The 16,705-nt window shown below is 39.1% G+C and overlaps 1 protein-coding gene across 2 annotated transcripts in view; it reads left to right on the top strand.

Moving 5' to 3' along the window:
* PREX2 (phosphatidylinositol-3,4,5-trisphosphate dependent Rac exchange factor 2) overlaps window positions 1-16,705 on the top strand; it is a 278,656-nt gene that overhangs the window by 129,422 nt on the left and 132,529 nt on the right. For both annotated transcript variants that reach the window (XM_081501827.1, XM_081501826.1), the window contains 4 exons: window positions 71-163; window positions 3,109-3,257; window positions 8,834-8,919; window positions 14,667-14,803. In XM_081501827.1, coding sequence (XP_081357953.1) covers window positions 71-163; window positions 3,109-3,257; window positions 8,834-8,919; window positions 14,667-14,803 — 465 coding nt within the window. The remainder of the gene's footprint in view (window positions 1-70; window positions 164-3,108; window positions 3,258-8,833; window positions 8,920-14,666; window positions 14,804-16,705) is intronic.

Below are 16,705 nucleotides of genomic sequence, written 5' to 3'. Positions count from 1 at the left end.
TTTCAGTCTGTTTGATTTGTAACTTTTTTCATAGTTGTTTTATTAGTAATGTTAATATTTTACATTTCAGATTAAATCCAATGAAGGCAGCTATGGTTTTGGATTAGAAGACAAAAATAAAGTTCCAATAATAAAGTTGGTGGAAAAGGGGTCTAATGCTGAGGTAATGTAAATTAGTGTTTTTATTTAAATTTCTTGTCTGTGACATACACATTTAAAAGTTTTAAACAAACTGAAATCAGCTTTCAAGTATCTTTATTGAAAATAATCATTCTGAATAATCTTATTCTGAGGTTCTTTGTAATACTGTTGGGATTTGTGAAAGAGGGTGTCTGGGTGGCTAAGGATATGGGGGGAGGTATTATAAAGACGTACAGCTTCAACTTGACCTTGTAGGAGTCCAAGTGGCTTAGTCCATGTCTGATTCTAGTCTGCAACCTGGTGGAGACTGTATAGGGTAGAACTGTATTATGCATGTTATGTGATTCTTCCACTGAATCAAGAGCTGTGTCTTCTATTTTCCTATCACTTAAATTTTTTTTATTGTGGTAAAAGGCACATAATATAAAACACACTATTTTAAACATATTTAACTGTACAGTTCATTGACACTAAGTACATTCACATTGCTGTGCAACTCTCACCATCATCCATCTCTCAAATTTTTCATCTCCATAAACTGAAACTCTGTCCCCATTGTAGCTCCCCATTTTTCCTCCTCCCCCGTCCCAGCCCCTGGCCCCTGGGATCTGCCAGTGGACTTTCTGACCCTATGAATTTGACTATTCTAGGTATCTCGTGTAAGTGGAATCAAAAGGTATTTGTCTGCACCCAGTGTATATTGCAATGCGTTTTTTAGCTTAGCTTAATATATGTCCTACAAACAGATGGTACTTTCTTTTTTTCCCCCCATGCTATACAGTAGGTTCTCATTAGGTATCTATTTTATACATTAGGTAGTGTGTGTATCCGCTAAGACCATGGCATCCAGCTCCATTGTGTGTGTGTGTGTGTGTGTGTGTGTGTGTGTGTGTGTGTGTTAGTCACTCAGTCCTGCCCGACTCTTTGCGACCCCATGGACTGTAACCCACCAGGCCCCTCTGTCCAGCCCCATTACTGCATGGCAAATAGAAGGGGGAAAAGTAGAAGCAGTGACAGATTTCCTTTTCTTGGGCTCCAGAATCACTGCGGACGGTGACTGCAGCCATGCATGAAATCAGAAGACCCTTGCTTCTCAGCAGGAAAGCAATGACAAACCTAGACAGTGTTTTGAAAAGCAGAGACGTTACTCTGCTGACAAAGGTCTGTATAGTCAAGGCTATGGTCTTCCCAGTGGTCATGTATGGTTGTGAGAGCTGGACCGCGAAGAAGGCAGAATACCTAAGAATTGATACCTTTGAAGTGTGGTGCTGGAGAAGACTCCTGAATGTTCCTTGAACAGCAAGGAAATCAAACCAGCTAATCTTAATGGAGATCAACCCTGAATATTCACTGAAGGACTGATGCTGAAGCTGAAACTCCAGTATTTTGGTCATCTGATGCTAACAGATGACTCATTGGAAAAGTCCCTGATGCTGGGAAAGAGTGAGAACAGAAGGAGAAGAGGGCATCAGAGGATGAGATGACTGGACGGCATCACCAGTGCAAAGAACATGAACTTGAGCAAACTCCAGGAGATGGTAAGGGACAGGGAAACCTGGTGTGCTGCAGTCCATGGGGTCACAAAGAATTGGACATGAGTGGGTGACTGAAAAACAACATCAACGGTGTGTGTGTGTGTGTGTCTGTGTGTGTCTGTGTGTGTGTATATATGAAAGAAAAAGAAAGTGAAGTCACCCAGTTGTGTCTGACTCTTTGTGATTCCATGGACTGTAGCCTACCAGGCTCCTCTGTCCGTGGGATTCTCCAGGCAAGAGTACTGGAGTGGGTTGCCATTTCCTTCTCCAGGGGATCTTCCTGACCCAGGGATCAAACCTGAGTCTTTTGGGTCTCCTGCATTGGTAGATGAGTTCTTTCTGCTGAGCCACCAGGAAAGCCCACTGAAAGCTTTATGTATAGTGTATTAATGTCAGAGAAAATAAATCTGCTCAGGTCATACCCTGTTAGTGGGCCTGGCCAACAAATAACTATTTTTGTTAATTTTCGATGATGAAGAAATGTTTTCCCCATTTTCAGATGATGTTCTTAGAGCCCAGGTTCACCTGAATCTGCCACCAATAAAATGCCCTCTGCCAGGTTTTCATCCTTTAGCTAGTAACCAGCATATGTTAAAGTTTATAGGCAGTGTGCATGTGTGTGTGCATGCTTAGTCTTTCTGACTCTTTGTGAACCCATGGACTGTAGCCTGCCAGGCTCCTCTGTCCATGGGATTTCCCAGACAAGAATACTCGAGTGGGTTGCCATTTCTTCCTTCAGGGTATCTTCCTGATCCAGGTATGCAACCCAAGTCTCCTGAGTCCCTTGCATTGGCAGGTGGATTCTTTACCCCTGAGTCACACCATTTTTTCCCTTTTAGGCAGTAGGATTAGTTAAGAAGATTGACCTGGTTGGCATGGAAAGATAATGTCTTCCTTGTCATCCTTCCAGTGTCTTGTGATTCATGCCTGTTGGAGTCCTTCCTTGGATTCCAGGCATTTCTCTCCTGCCCTGCAGACACCTATGCTATGTCAGGCTAGAGATGCATATTTGGTTGTCATCCATGTCTGTATAGAGGTTGTAACTCTCTGAGTTAATTGTATATAGATGGAAAACACAAGCAAAACAATTAACCTGGGATTTGACTATAGTTAAAAGGATGAAATAAGAACTGTTAAAGATAACAGAGAAAAGGGTCACAAGAGAATTACAGTGTTAAGTCCTGAAAGGAGGGAGAATTTCAAGAGAGACAGGTGATCCAGTGAAAACCTAAGTCAAAGAGAGTAACTATGTTATCTCTTCCACAGTTCTGTGCTGTGACGTTGTATAAAAACATTGCAGATGTGTTAAAATGTCAGAAATCACTAAGTTCTAGACCTTTTCAGATTCTAATTCTGTGAAAAAGTGGGTTTCTTATTAAAATATATATATATATATATTTTTTTTTTTTTTTTTTTGCTATTTCTCTCCTAGATGGCTGGCATGGAAGTTGGGAAAAAGATTTTTGCGATTAATGGTGACCTAGTTTTTATGAGGCCTTTCAATGAAGTGGATTGCTTCCTGAAATCATGCTTAAATAGCAGAAAACCTCTAAGAGTTCTCGTGAGCACAAAGCCAAGGGAGTAAGTTGTATAGTTTATACAGTGTTTAAAAACGTTAGACATTAGCGAGTAAAATAGAAAAGTTAGCGAAATCAGTGTCTGAAATTAAGCATCTCACTGCTTGCATATTTGAACCTCACCAACATCGCTGATACTGGTCTTTAGATGATAGAAAAGTTATGTTGCTTATGATGGTTAAGCTACTTTATGTTGCTACTTAAAGCAGGTTAGTTTCAGCAGAAATAATATTTTCCTTTTGTTACCCCAATTTTTCTTGTTTGGGTTGGGTTGAGCTTGTTTATGAATAAGAAAAACTAGTAGGACACTTGGTAATGGAAACTTTATTCCCTCATGCTCCACTCCAAGGATTTCAGGGACTACGAACTGAGACACTATGTACTGATAAACACAATTTGTTGTTGTTCAGTTGCTCATGTAGTCAGTTGTTTATGTCCAATTCTTGTCTACCCTGTGGACTGTAGCCCACCAGGCTCCCTCGTCCTTCACAAACGCCTGTGCAAGGTCTTTACCAATGAGTCAGCTCTTCATGTCAGGTCCACAAAGGGATACACATAATCACATCTTTATAAAATGGGAGTATGATTAATGATCCATTAATAAGATATTATGGATATACTTGGGAAACATTGGCTTTTGGTCTGAGAATCATCAATGATCTAGTGTCCCTGAATCAGATTTCCATGACTTGTTGAGCCAATTAATTAATCAAGAGAATGCATATAAAGTGCTTAGCGTAATGTCTTAACGTACTATGATTATATCCATAATCAGTCTTAAAGATTGAATTATGTTATTTTTCTATAGTAATAAGCAACTTCATTAATTTTAAGATAAATGAAGGTTACCACTTCAGAAGCAAAAAGGTTTATTTTAACTACTTATGAAAATATTCTAAGTATATATGGTATAGTGTCTTCCCTACCTTAATATATATTTTCAGCAATAGCTGAGTCCGTCATTTATCTTAGGAGTTGAAGTGCAGTGTAATGGGCTAGATTCTGCAGTGCCATGCAGGTAGAGGCTCTAGCTTCTACCCATGGCTTACCAGGGGGTCTAAAGGAGTGAGTACGACTTGTCAAAGTTAGTAATTTTGGAAGACTTTGAGACAGAGGGCAGCAGATAACCATAATAATGTCTTTTCTCTAAGCCTAATTAAGACCTTCTGTTGTCTTTGTGACCGTGACCAACTCTTTTATGAGTCCCTGGACAGTAGCTCCCCAAGCTCCTCTGTCCATGGGATTTCCCAGACAAGAATACTGGAGTAGGTTGCCGTTTCCTTCTTCAGGGGATCTTCCTAACCCAGGGGTCAAACCAAAGTCTCCTGCCTTGGCGTGCAGATTCTTTACCACTGAGCCACCAGGGAAGCCCAGTTATGATCTATTACTTCCCTTTTATCCAATCCTATCTAAGATGAAGGTTACCTAGTTGCCTACCTCTGGATTTCAGTTCAGTCCCTCAGTTGTGTCCGACTCTTTGCAACCCCATGGACTGTAGCATGCCAGGCTTCTCTGTCCATCACCACCCCCAGAGCTTGTTTAAACTTATGTCCATGGAGTCAGTGATGCCATCCAACCATCTCATCCTCTGTCATCCCCTTCTCCTGCCTTCAGTCTTTCCCAGCATCAGGGTCTTTTCCAAAGAGTCAGTTTTTCACATCAGGTGGCCAAAGTATTGGAGCTTCAGCTTCAGCAGCAGTCCTTCCAATGAATATTCAGGACTGATTTCCTTTAGGATGGACTGAATTGATTTCCTTGCTGTCCAAAGGACTCTCAAGAGTTTTCTCCAACACCACAGTTCAAAAGCTTCAATTCTTTGGTGCTCAGCTTAAAGATCCAACTCTCACATCCATACATGCTACTGAAAAAACCATAGCTTTGATTAGACGGACATTTGTCGGCAAAGTAACGTCTCTGCTTTTTAATATGCTGTCTAGCTTGGTCATAGCTATTCTTCCAAGGAGCAAGCATCTTTTAATTTCATGGCTGCAATCACCACCTGCAGTGATTCTGGAGCCCAGAAAAATAAAGTCTGTCACTGTTTCCAGTTTCCCCATCTATTGGCCGTGAAGTAATGGGACCAGATGCCATGATTTTAGTTTTCTGAACGTTTAGTTTTAAGCCAGCTTTTTCACTCTCCTCTTTCACTTTCATCAAGAGGCTCTTTAGTTCCTCTTTGCTTTCTGCCATAAGGGTGGTGTCATCTGTGTATCTGAGGTTATTGATATTTCTCCCTGCAATCTTGATTCCAGTTTGTGCTTCATCCAGTCCAGCATTTCACGTGATGTTCTCTGCATGGGCATTTAAAAGGAAAAGGACAGCCTGGAAAAGGATGAGGCAGTAGGAGTCCAGAGCAGTTGTTAGCAAACTAAAGGCCCTCACCATGTTTCCTTGCCCCCTGATTCAACCTTGTAAATACTTTTCACTGATCGTAGACATTTCAATTCAGAGGACTGGGCAGTCATGCACTTTAATACTGAACAGAAAGAGGCAAATCCTCAGTCTTAGAATTAGTTGCTAGATGAGCTAGAATTAGTTGAACCAAGGTCTCCTGACTCTTCCTTCTATGTTTGCTGCACTGTATCTGAAACCCCATATTTCTGGTCCAGATTCAAGACTCTCTTTCACCACTTGCTTGTTAATTGCGTTGTTTCAGTATCCTTATCCATAAAAAAATGGGGATGGTAAGAATGTCACAAAGGTGCTAAGAACTTAAATAAATCTAGGTTTGTAAAGAACCTAGTCATGTGTTCAGCACATAGTATGTCCTCCAGTGATGTTATCTGTGATGCTTATCTGTTCTTTTTTTTTTTTTGCTTATCTGTTCTTTTATTTCATTTCCCCCCACTACTTCTTTATTACATGAAGAGCACAAATCACATTTATTTCAAGACCGTTTTGAGAATTGTTGTTCAGTTGCTAAGTCATGTCCAACTCTTTGCAACTCCATGGACTTCAGCACACCAGGCTTCCCTGTTCTTCACTATATCCTGGACTTGGCTCAAACTCATGTCTGTTGAGTCAGTGATACTATATGGAATACTCAAGTTTTTGCTTTTTTATTTTTAATTTGTCTGAAATATTGTAACCTTTCCTTTATGCCCTTATTCTAACATATGATTCCTGTCAATCATTCTCATATTTTCTTACAATAGCCACTTATAATTTATGTAGTAAAAAGGCAAAAAATGAGAGGCAAATACAACAGTATTTTTCTTTTGAACCCATCTGTATTTTATACATTTATTATATCAAGGAATTTTTCAAAAGGCTTTGTAGCAGATAATTTAGTGCACTCGTTTTCTACAGGAAATGAGCATTCCTCTTGTATAAATTTAATTCTTCCTTTAATAGTATAGTGGTCCCAGCAGGGAAACATATTTTCCAAAGGTCATTTTATGAAGAGAGTTACAGTGTTATGAACAAAATGCATCTCACAGTGTTCTGTACAACTTTTGTTAAAAAGGTAATAATCTTGAAGATTAGAGCAAAGTCAACCTCGAATAGCAATGAATAGACCTTACTCAGGAAGAATTTTGAGAGTCCATTATGAATTTTTCACAGTCCAAAAGCAACAATAATTCACCATGGCCAGAAAGCTCCAAGTTATTTCAGTGTTAGTCCTAAGTCACTTCAGTCGTGTCCAACTATTTGTGACCCTCTGAACTGTAGCCCACCAGCCTCCTCTGTCTGTGAAATTCTCCAGGCAAGAATACTGGAGTGGGTTGCCATTTCCTTCTCCAGAGGATCTTCCTGATCCAGGGGTCAAATCTGCATTGCTTATGTCTGTTGCAGTGGCAGGTGGGTTCTTTACCACTGGTGCCACCCGGGAAGCCCATTTCAGCAAAAGTGAACTCTCATTCAAGAACTGTCATTCTAGAAGCATGAACTACCTCTATTTTTTTATTTCATGCTCAGAAGATGTGTTAATTCCCTTTTCTTTTCCTTAGTCAATCTTCCATCTTCCAGTGTACCTTTGACAGACCCTAGTAGCAAGGTGTTGTAAAGGAAGCAGATATAGCCTTATATATCAAAGTGTTTAATTAAGGATAAAGGATAAACTCATTCCATGAGCTCAGTGCCACCAATATACAGATCACTTCATAGTGTGTAACCTAATTTATAGTAACATTTTCAGGGCTTCCCTGGTGGCTCAGATGATAAAGAATCTGCCTGCAACTTGGGAGACCTGGATTTGATTCCTGGGTTGGGAAATCCTCTGAAGAAGGGAATGGCTACCCACTCCAATATTCTGGCCTGGAGAATTCTATGGACAAAGGATTCTTTAAATTCTATAATAACATTTTCAGGCTTCCCTAAAACAGATAGTTTGCATTTCTATCACGGATTGCCAGAATGCCTGCCAGGGTTATATTTGAAATTACAGGGCCAGCCTCTGCCTTCAAGCCTAAGTGCAGTGTGGAGCTTTCTGAAGTTTTCTAGACGCAGCATTGCTCAAACAGCTCCCCCAGCTCTTGTATAAACAGCATGTAAGTGCTGCTCTACCTAACTTCAGACTCTGTCTCATGTTCCCTTGAAATGCTGCCAGCTTTTATTTCATGATTAATTCATTATCTTTTGGAAAACACTTTTGTTTCTTGGGCATCAAGTGCCATCCATCAACATTTATTACATGGTATTCATTTGTCTTTGCTCTCTCTGGCAATTTATTTAGACTCATTTTTGTTGTTATGATGTTGCGTCTTATCTCGAGTTCTCTGCTTTTCATTGTTGAGCTCCAATTTCTGCCTTCCTTCCTTGGAGTAGCTTGTTTATTACTGCCAGTTTATTACTCCCTCCCTGGTTTGTCATGACGGCTAACTCAAGATCTCCATATCTTCCTCTTCATTTCCATGTGGATTCATTAAAAAATATGGCTTTTCTTATTCAGATTTACCTTTTGATGTGTTATCCTTTAAAAATTCCACTGAATGTGAACACTAAAGTTAATCATATTCTTAAATAAATGATTTTGATACCATGTTTGACAGGTCTGTTCTTTAAAACCAGCTCTTTGTTGTTGCTCTTTGCTGACGTTCCCAACAGGTAGAAACAGATGAACCTTGTGTTTCTTTTATGTTAATTTTAAAAGTGAGATTTTGCAGAGTGAACCAAAGGCTTTGTCAGAGCAAACTAGGGAGAGATGTTTCCATTGTACTAAGTACTTGCGCAGTTCATAGCATGAGACAGGGCAGTTTACCAAAGGTTTCTCTTTTCACCTTCACTGACACCCTGCAAAGTAATTTTAACATCATCGTCTTTTTGTGGAAACTGGCTCAGTTAAGCAGTTCATCCAAGTTAGCCAAGTATTAAGGAACTAAATCAAGATTCAAAGGGAGGTTGGTGTGGCCAGAGCCTGTTGCTTGTTCAGGATAGTCTACGCAATGACTGTGTTCGGTGGAAGGACTTGGGTGCCTACTCTAGGTCCCTTGGAGGTGCACCCACCATGTTTGTCCAGCCCAGTCTCTTTCACACAGCAGGCCCCAGATATGTATTTATTGAAGGATTGAATTTTATTCAGTCCACAATAGCTGTGTAGACATTTTAAAGTCATCTTACCTTATTTTCTATTGACTTTAGGACAGTGAAAATCCCAGATTCAGCGGAAGGACTTGGCTTCCAGATCCGAGGATATGGCCCGTCGGTGGTGCACGCAGTAGGAAGAGGTGAGAAAGCCGTCCTGTGTGGTATCCAACAGGCCAGCAGGTTTGAATAGTCTTTGCTGAACAAAAATGTGTCTAGTCATGTTGCTATGAATATTCTCAATGTTTGCTGTATTAGCTCAAGGGTAGTGGCTCAGCTGGTCAAGAATCTGCCTGCAATGCAGGAGACTCTGGTTCAATCCCTGGGTCAGGAAGATCCCCTGTAGAAGGAAATGGCAACCTACTCCAGTATTCTTGCCTGAGAAATCCCATGGACAGAGAAGCCTGGCAGGCTACATTAGGTGGGGTTGCAAGAGTCAGGCACAATTTAGTGACTAAACCACCTCCACCAATATACTCTTATTTAAAAAAAAAATTCTCCAAATTGTAAGACAAGTTTATCATTGTTAAAAATTCTTAAGAGAATGATTCCTCTCAATCTCACTTTTCTCCATATTTCAGTGTAATCAAAGGATGTAATGCTTTTAAGGTGGTCTGTTTTTCTCTGACAGCAAATTACTGTATTTCTGTCAGCAATTCTAAGATGTGAGTTTGGATTTAAGAATTATCTGTGTGGTTTATGTCGTGTCTGCTGCTATATGATTACTTCAAGTGTTCTCATAAACCATGTGTTTTATAAACCATCAAATGCATTTTAAATTAAATAATTTAGGGGACCCAAAACTTAATGTTTATATTTTATTCTCTCTCTGTTTGACAGGCAAATCAGCCTTTGATATCTCTTGTTAACATATGCACTTTTAAATTTTATACTAACACTGATGTAACATAAAGAAATAACTGTTAGATCCCACGTTACTAACCACAGTAAATAAATTGCTACTGTAGCAAGAAGGATTGTAGTAAGCAACGTGTTTATCTTAACAAGAGATATACATGCTTTTCATTACTAAGATATGTGAACTGTAAAGCATCTCAGCATGATCATTCCAACATTAGACTGGGAAATTTTGAGAGGACATTCCTATCAGAGTCAAATTTATCAAGAACATACTAGCTAGACCTCTATTAGATTCTATAAAATTGCTTTCATTAGTGTATGTGTGATAAAAATTAACCTTACTTCAAAAACTTCTTTTCACTCAGTTTTAAAACACATAGATTAATAGATATTTCAGATATTTCCAGTTACACATTAAAATTATAAAACAGAAATGGGATTCCTTGCATAGTGAAAGGGATGTTTGATGTGACAAGTATTTCTTTCATTTTCACTAGACCAAAAAGGAGCCAGTCACTTTATTAGTACTATGAAATAACTGATAACCAGAGTGAATCAAGTTTTTCTTTCCTTGTCTTTTAAGGAGCAAGGTTGCATTTTGGGAATTTAGTCATAGGGTTAAGTCCGATTCTGGTTATTATGCCTTTTGTTTCTGAAGAAGAAAACAAAGAAATGCTCATGTGCTTTTCCTTTCGAGTGAATATGAAATAAGATAATAGCCTGTGGTTTCCTTTTGCACTGTAATCTTGCCATGAAAAAATAAACTTCTTTCCCATTTTTCTTCTTCAGCCCTTTCCCATGGTCGCACACTAGAGCGTATCAATGACTGAACTTCTACCTGTGAAATCTACAATTCCAGTATGCCAGTTTCTGGCACTAAAGTGTTTTTTTTTTTTTTTTTTTTTGGGTCTCTCATCACTTTGATATTCTCAGGTTGTTTTAAAATTCAGTTGTTTTGTAAGTTAACTGTAGTTCAATAAAAAACAATAAGCAAAATTCGATAGGGTCGTCCAAGCTTTGGATACCTCTCCTTTTCTGCTGGTGAATTACATCCTTCAGAGTACCACTTCCTTCCTGAGCCAGCTTTATCCCCATAGTGGGTCACTACCGTCACTTGTCTGCATCATTAGGGTCCTCTCATCCCTGTCTCTCAGGTGATCCAGGGTCCTCTTGGCCTTATCCCTCAGGTGCATCCAGACCACCTCGTTTTGGCCTCAGATAAACCTAATTACAGCCTTTGCTCTTTCTTTTGAGCAGCTGAGAAAGAATTGTCATGGATATGGAATTAGTGTCATCCCAAATCACTGTCTAGTCTTTTACTGAGCCCCTGTTACTACTCAGCAGTCTGTTTACATGTCTGATCAGTTTTCTCCTCATCATTGCCTCCTGCCTCCCAGGTATGAAGCCTTCCAAGTCCTATATCTTGTTGGCTATTTGACCATCATCTGTTTTCTCCTACTGTAGAGGAACAGGTCTTCCATTTTCTTCTCTAGAGTTCAACGTTAATATCTCTATAAAGATTCTGGACCCTGTCCCTTCAGATACCGCCTCTGCGGTGTTACACTGTCAGATAGTCCCCTTCCAGAATTTTCAGCCTTTCTTTTCACTGGATTACTATAGTAGAGGCTATAAAAATAGCATTGGGCTTCCCAGGGTGGCGCTGGTGGTAAAGAACCCGCCTGCCAATGCAGGAGACTTAAGAGATGCTAGTTCGATCCATAGGTGGGGAAGATCCTCTGGAGAAGAAAATGGCAACCCACTCCAGTATTCTTGCCTGGAGAATCCCATGGACAGAGGAACCTGGAGGGCTATAGTCCATGGGGTCGCAAAGAGTTGGACACAACTAAAGCAACTTAGCATATACAGCACACATAAAAGTGGTCAGTTTTTTCCTCATTGAAATAAACAAAGAAACAAAGCTATCTTGAATTGAACAGCAAACTCAAAACTTTCCTTCTTCCTTATTTTCCCCTCTAGATCCTTGACACTCAAAATTTGGTCCACAGGCCGACAGCATTGGCATCACTTGGGAGCTGGTTAGAAATGCAGAATCTCAGGCCCCATCCAATACTTAACTGAATCAGAATCTGCATTTCAACAAGACCCCCCGCCCCCCGTGATTGGTATGCATGTCAAAGATTGAGACCCTCAGTTCCAGAATAATGCTCTCAAGACTTTAATTTTTGTCATGACCTAACTTCCTGAAATGCTGGTCTATATTTTGGCTGGATCTTCCTCACTTCCTACTTGAATTTCAGCCCAGTGCTATAGCTCCTTCCACCTCCTACCTATGTCTTCAAGAGGAGCCCATGGACTTAACTGAGAAGTGCAATGATATTGAGAGTTCCTGTCTTGAATTTTCTGTTGCATTTGTCTAAACTAACTAGTCTTGTTGGGGTGAAACATTTTTTTTTATTTCTGAGATGGTGCTTTTCAGACTTTTCTCCTATCCCTTCTCTGCCAACTCTTCATCTATTGACCCCTAAACTGTTGGCACTCTCTTCTTTTCTCTGCCTTCTGTGCTTTCTACATAAACAGTTGTACTGATCCTCTTTGCTGGGGATTTCTGAATCTCTTTGCTCAGATCCCTTAAATTCCATAGCCAAGATCTAATTGTTTATTATACATCAATGCCCCTTTGGCACCTTAAAATCCAGTATTTTCCCCAGGTGAACTTTTCATCTATTCTCTGAAGTTGCTTTACCTTCGGGCGTTCTCTCTTTATTTAAGTAACTCCATCTACTCAGCCACTGAGTCCAGAGGCACAGGAATGATCCTGGGTACTCTGACCTCTCCATCAACTTCATCGTCAAACATCAAATACTTGATCTCATTCTCCCCTTCATAACTAATGCTACCTTAATTCCAACCTGGGAATTTGCAGTAGATGCTTACTGTGATTTTGATTTTTGACTTGAACTCCAATGATCCATCCTGTTTCAGTGGGTGGGGAGGGATCATGTCACTTCTCTGCTTAGAATTCTTAAATGTTTTTCCTCTTGTGTATATAATAATGTTCACTTCACAAGTTTCAAAACCTGCCTCTCTTTTGTCCTCCTATATTTTTCACTCACTTTCATTCAAGACTGACACCAGTTGCTCCTATGGTCCCAAATGTCCAGGTTATTTCTTGATTCAGTACCTCCTTTTGGGCCGTTCTTTCTTTTCTTCTTCTTGTTTCTTTCTTTTTTTTTTTAATTTTAAATATTGGAGTATAGTTGATTTAAAATGTTGTGTTAGCTTCAGGTGTACAACAAAGTGAGTCAGATATACATATACATATATTTACACTTTTTTTAGATTCTTTTCCCATGTAATCCTTTACAAAGTATTGAGTAGAGTTCCCTGTGCTATGCATTAGTAGGTCCTTTTAGTTATCTATTCTGTATATAATAATGAGTATATGTCAATCTCGTTCTCCCAATTTATCCCTTCTCTTGCCTTACCTCCTGGTAACTGTAAGTTTGTTTTCTACCTCTGTCGCTCTATTTCTGTTTTGTAGAAACATTTGTACAACCCCCCCTTGTTTTTTTCAAAGATTCCAGGCTGTTCTTTCTGCTGAGAGTGTCCCTCCTTCCCTCAATGCTTAATCCAGAAAAACCACTTAATATTTCTGGAAGTGAATTTTAGTGAGAAGAAATTGTATACTGTCTTCTTGAATATCAATTATGTTCTTTAACATGTTTAATAATTCCTTCATGGGAGAACTTGCTTTCAAAGGAAGTTTCTTCTAACATGCTTATGATAGTTTTATAATCATTGATATTAATTACATATATTATATTTAGCAATGGTGCTTTGTAAATGTTGATTTGTTCAGAATATCAAATAGTATTGATTGGCAGGTCCTGAAAATCTTAACTCACTGGTTAGAATATGCCACTGTATCTGTGCAAATAAATGGTGGACAGTTGATGTTTTCTGATTAATTTTATTTTCCACAAATTCTCTGGTTCCTGAGTCTTTGTACATATCCTAAACTCATTTTCTTAGCAAACCCAGTCCACTCCTAGTTGCTATTGACTTGATTTTTTTTTAAAGAATTTCTTTTAATTGTCATTTAAAAAAATGAAAGTGAAGACTATTTTAATATTTAGAGATTTTGTAGACTAAAGGAAGGTAAAAAGGCCCGTGCTTCTGGTTTTCTCATTTTGCCATTATATTTGCATGTATAGAACATTAGATTGATTAGACATTTGAAAGGGGAAGTAACTGATTAGCATGATAAAGATCTCTTTATAATATCCCTTCAAACGAATTCTTAGATGGGGTGGGAAGATATTCTCTTCAACACAGTTTGAATGGTGAAATAAATAGAGAATGTTTGAGAAGGCATTGCCATCAGAGCCAAATTCATCAAGAACTCTTCTGTCCATGAATTTCTCCAGGCAAGAATACTGGAGTGGGTAGCTGTTCCCTTCTCCAGGGAATCTTCCCAACCCAGGAATTGAACCTAGCCCTCCCACACTGCAGGCAGATTCTTTACCATCTGAGCTACCAGGGAAGCCCATGAACATACTAGCTAGATCTTTATTATATTTTAAAACTGCAATGGACTTGTGGACATGGAGTGGGTAGGAAGTGGAAGGTAGGACACATTGGGAGAGTAGTATTAACATAAATACCATGTGTATAGATGGGTAGTAGGTAGCTGCTGTATAGCACAGGGAGCTCAACTCAGTACACTGTGATGACCTAGAGGGGTGGGAAAAGGGATGGGATGGGAGGGAGGCTCAAGAGGGAGGGGAGACATATATATATATTATACATAATATATAATAATAAATGTAAATAAATAATAAAATAATAATAAATATATATATAAATACACACATTCATATAGCTGATTCGTTTTGCTGCACAGCAAAAACTAACACAAAATTATAAAGCAGTTATACTCTAATTTAAAAAATTGGCTATATGGAACTTAAAAAAAATAAAATAAAATTGCTTCCCTATGTTACATGGGATAGAAATGAATCATAGTCCTACAATTAGTTTTTGGCAATTTTCTCATTTGTATTTAAAGGAACTGTGGCTGCAGCCGCTGGTCTTCACCCTGGACAGTGTATCATCAAAGTCAATGGAATCAATGTCAGCAAAGAGACACACGCCAGCGTTATTGCCCATGTCACGGCCTGCAGGAAGTACCGGAGACCAACGAAGGTAAATACCCTCGGCTGGTGCAGCTGCAGTGGTGAACTCACTCAGAAGGCCCCGAGGATGGCATGGGACAATGCCAGAACTGTCTGTGGTTTCCACTGCCAGGTTCACGTTTAAGCGCAGCATTGTCAATCTCATAATGCTTCTTTTATGTGCATAATTAGTTATAAACAATTCTGCATAAGTGGCCACATTTTGCTGCCTAGTATTATCACCAGTTTAAACAGTGCCCTGGGCTATTTTCATTTTCCTTGTGATGAGTTTTCAAATAGTTAAGTGTTTATCAAATTGAAATCTAAAGGCCTGCCTGAACTATTTTCTTGACAGTTGCTTTAGAATCTGTAATGGTCAGCATGTAGCTTTGTTGGTATATATGAATTATAAATGCTTACACTGTTTATTATAAAACTTCTATGAGAAAGAATTGTGGGTTATAATTTATAGAGTTCATGATTAACTGTTGGATGTTTTATTTAGGTAACTGAATTTAGCACTTAAAAGAAAATACCACAATGTGCTTGCCATTATTTAAAATTTTAAGCATTGTCCTCTGATTCAAAATTTACATGCCGTACAAAAATAAAGTTAGAATCCTCTTTGGTAAGCAAAACTTATTATCTCATGAGATACAAATGAGTATTGGGTTATAAGAAAAAAATTCTCTCAAATTAATTGAGTGCATAAGGAATTCTAAAGGAGAGGCATTCTGTTTTTTTTCTGTCATGCACCTAAAATACTCCTTTTTTTGGATTTGGGAATATGATTTTGTGTCCAAAATGGAAAGCTGAATGACTGCTTTCTCTTGGGCCAGGACTAATATCCTGCAAAATACTGAGCCTCCAAGAAAATAGCTGATCAGTTTTGCTTACTAATAAGGTCAAAGGAGCATAGCAAATTGGAATTCACATGCAGATGCATAGGTTACTTGGGTTGATAGTAGTTTAATAAATATTTATTGAACTGCATTATTGAATGAAGTTTTAAAAAGATACTGAAATGATCAGATCTTTCCCGTTATGCCAGAATTTTAAGAAGTAGTCAAATTGAGTTGAGTTTCATTTCTTTTCATTTCCCTTATCTTCCTTGTTGGAGAAATGTTGACCAGTGAAATAATTAAGAAAAGGAGTAAATAAACAGAGAAATTCACCAGGTAAATAACACACTCTAGCAGGTATCCATTGCTGCAAAACAGACTGTTCCAAACTTTGTGACTTGGAACAACAGTGATTAATTATTTCTCTTGCTTCTCAGGGTTGACTGGGTGTTGATTCCTTGAGGGCTTCATTCTGCTGGAAACTGACTGGTGCTGGGGTCCCCTCCTGAAGGTTTCTCACTCCAGAGCCACTCCACCTGGCCCTCCTTTCCAGTCCTGAGCAGAATTCTCCTTTCTGCATAGTGTCTAGGTTTCAAGAGGGAATATTCCAAGTGATGATCTCTATATCATGCTTGTTACTAGCCCTCTGAAAAGTCAGATCACATGACCAAGCCCAGGGTCAGAAGGAGCTACACAAAGATTTGGATTCTGGGGGATTGGTTCCTTGAAGGCCACAACCAGTTACCAAAGTTTATTTGCATGATTAAGTGTTAACTAGCATTTTAATGATGTGGTATTGGTGCTCAGTTGCTCAGTTGTGTCTGACTCTTGGCAATGTCATGGACTGTAGCCCTCCAGGTTTCTCTATCTATGGAATTTTCCAGGCAAGAATACTGGAGTGGTTTGCTCTTTCCTTCTCCAAGGGATCTTCCTGATCCAGGGATTGAGCCCTCATCTCTTGCATCTCCTGCATTGGCAGGTGGATTCTTTACCACTGCACCACCTGGGAAGCCTTTTAATGATGTATGAAAGTGAAAGTGAAGTCGCTCAGTCATGTCCAACTTTTCGAAGCCCCATGGACTGTAGCCTAC

This window comes from Giraffa tippelskirchi, chromosome 6, assembly GCF_054371585.1.
Source record: "Giraffa tippelskirchi isolate mGirTip1 chromosome 6, T2T-mGirTip1v1.2.pri, whole genome shotgun sequence".
Classification (NCBI taxonomy): Eukaryota; Metazoa; Chordata; class Mammalia; order Artiodactyla; family Giraffidae; genus Giraffa; species Giraffa tippelskirchi.
This window is presented reverse-complemented; position numbering and strand designations above follow the sequence as displayed.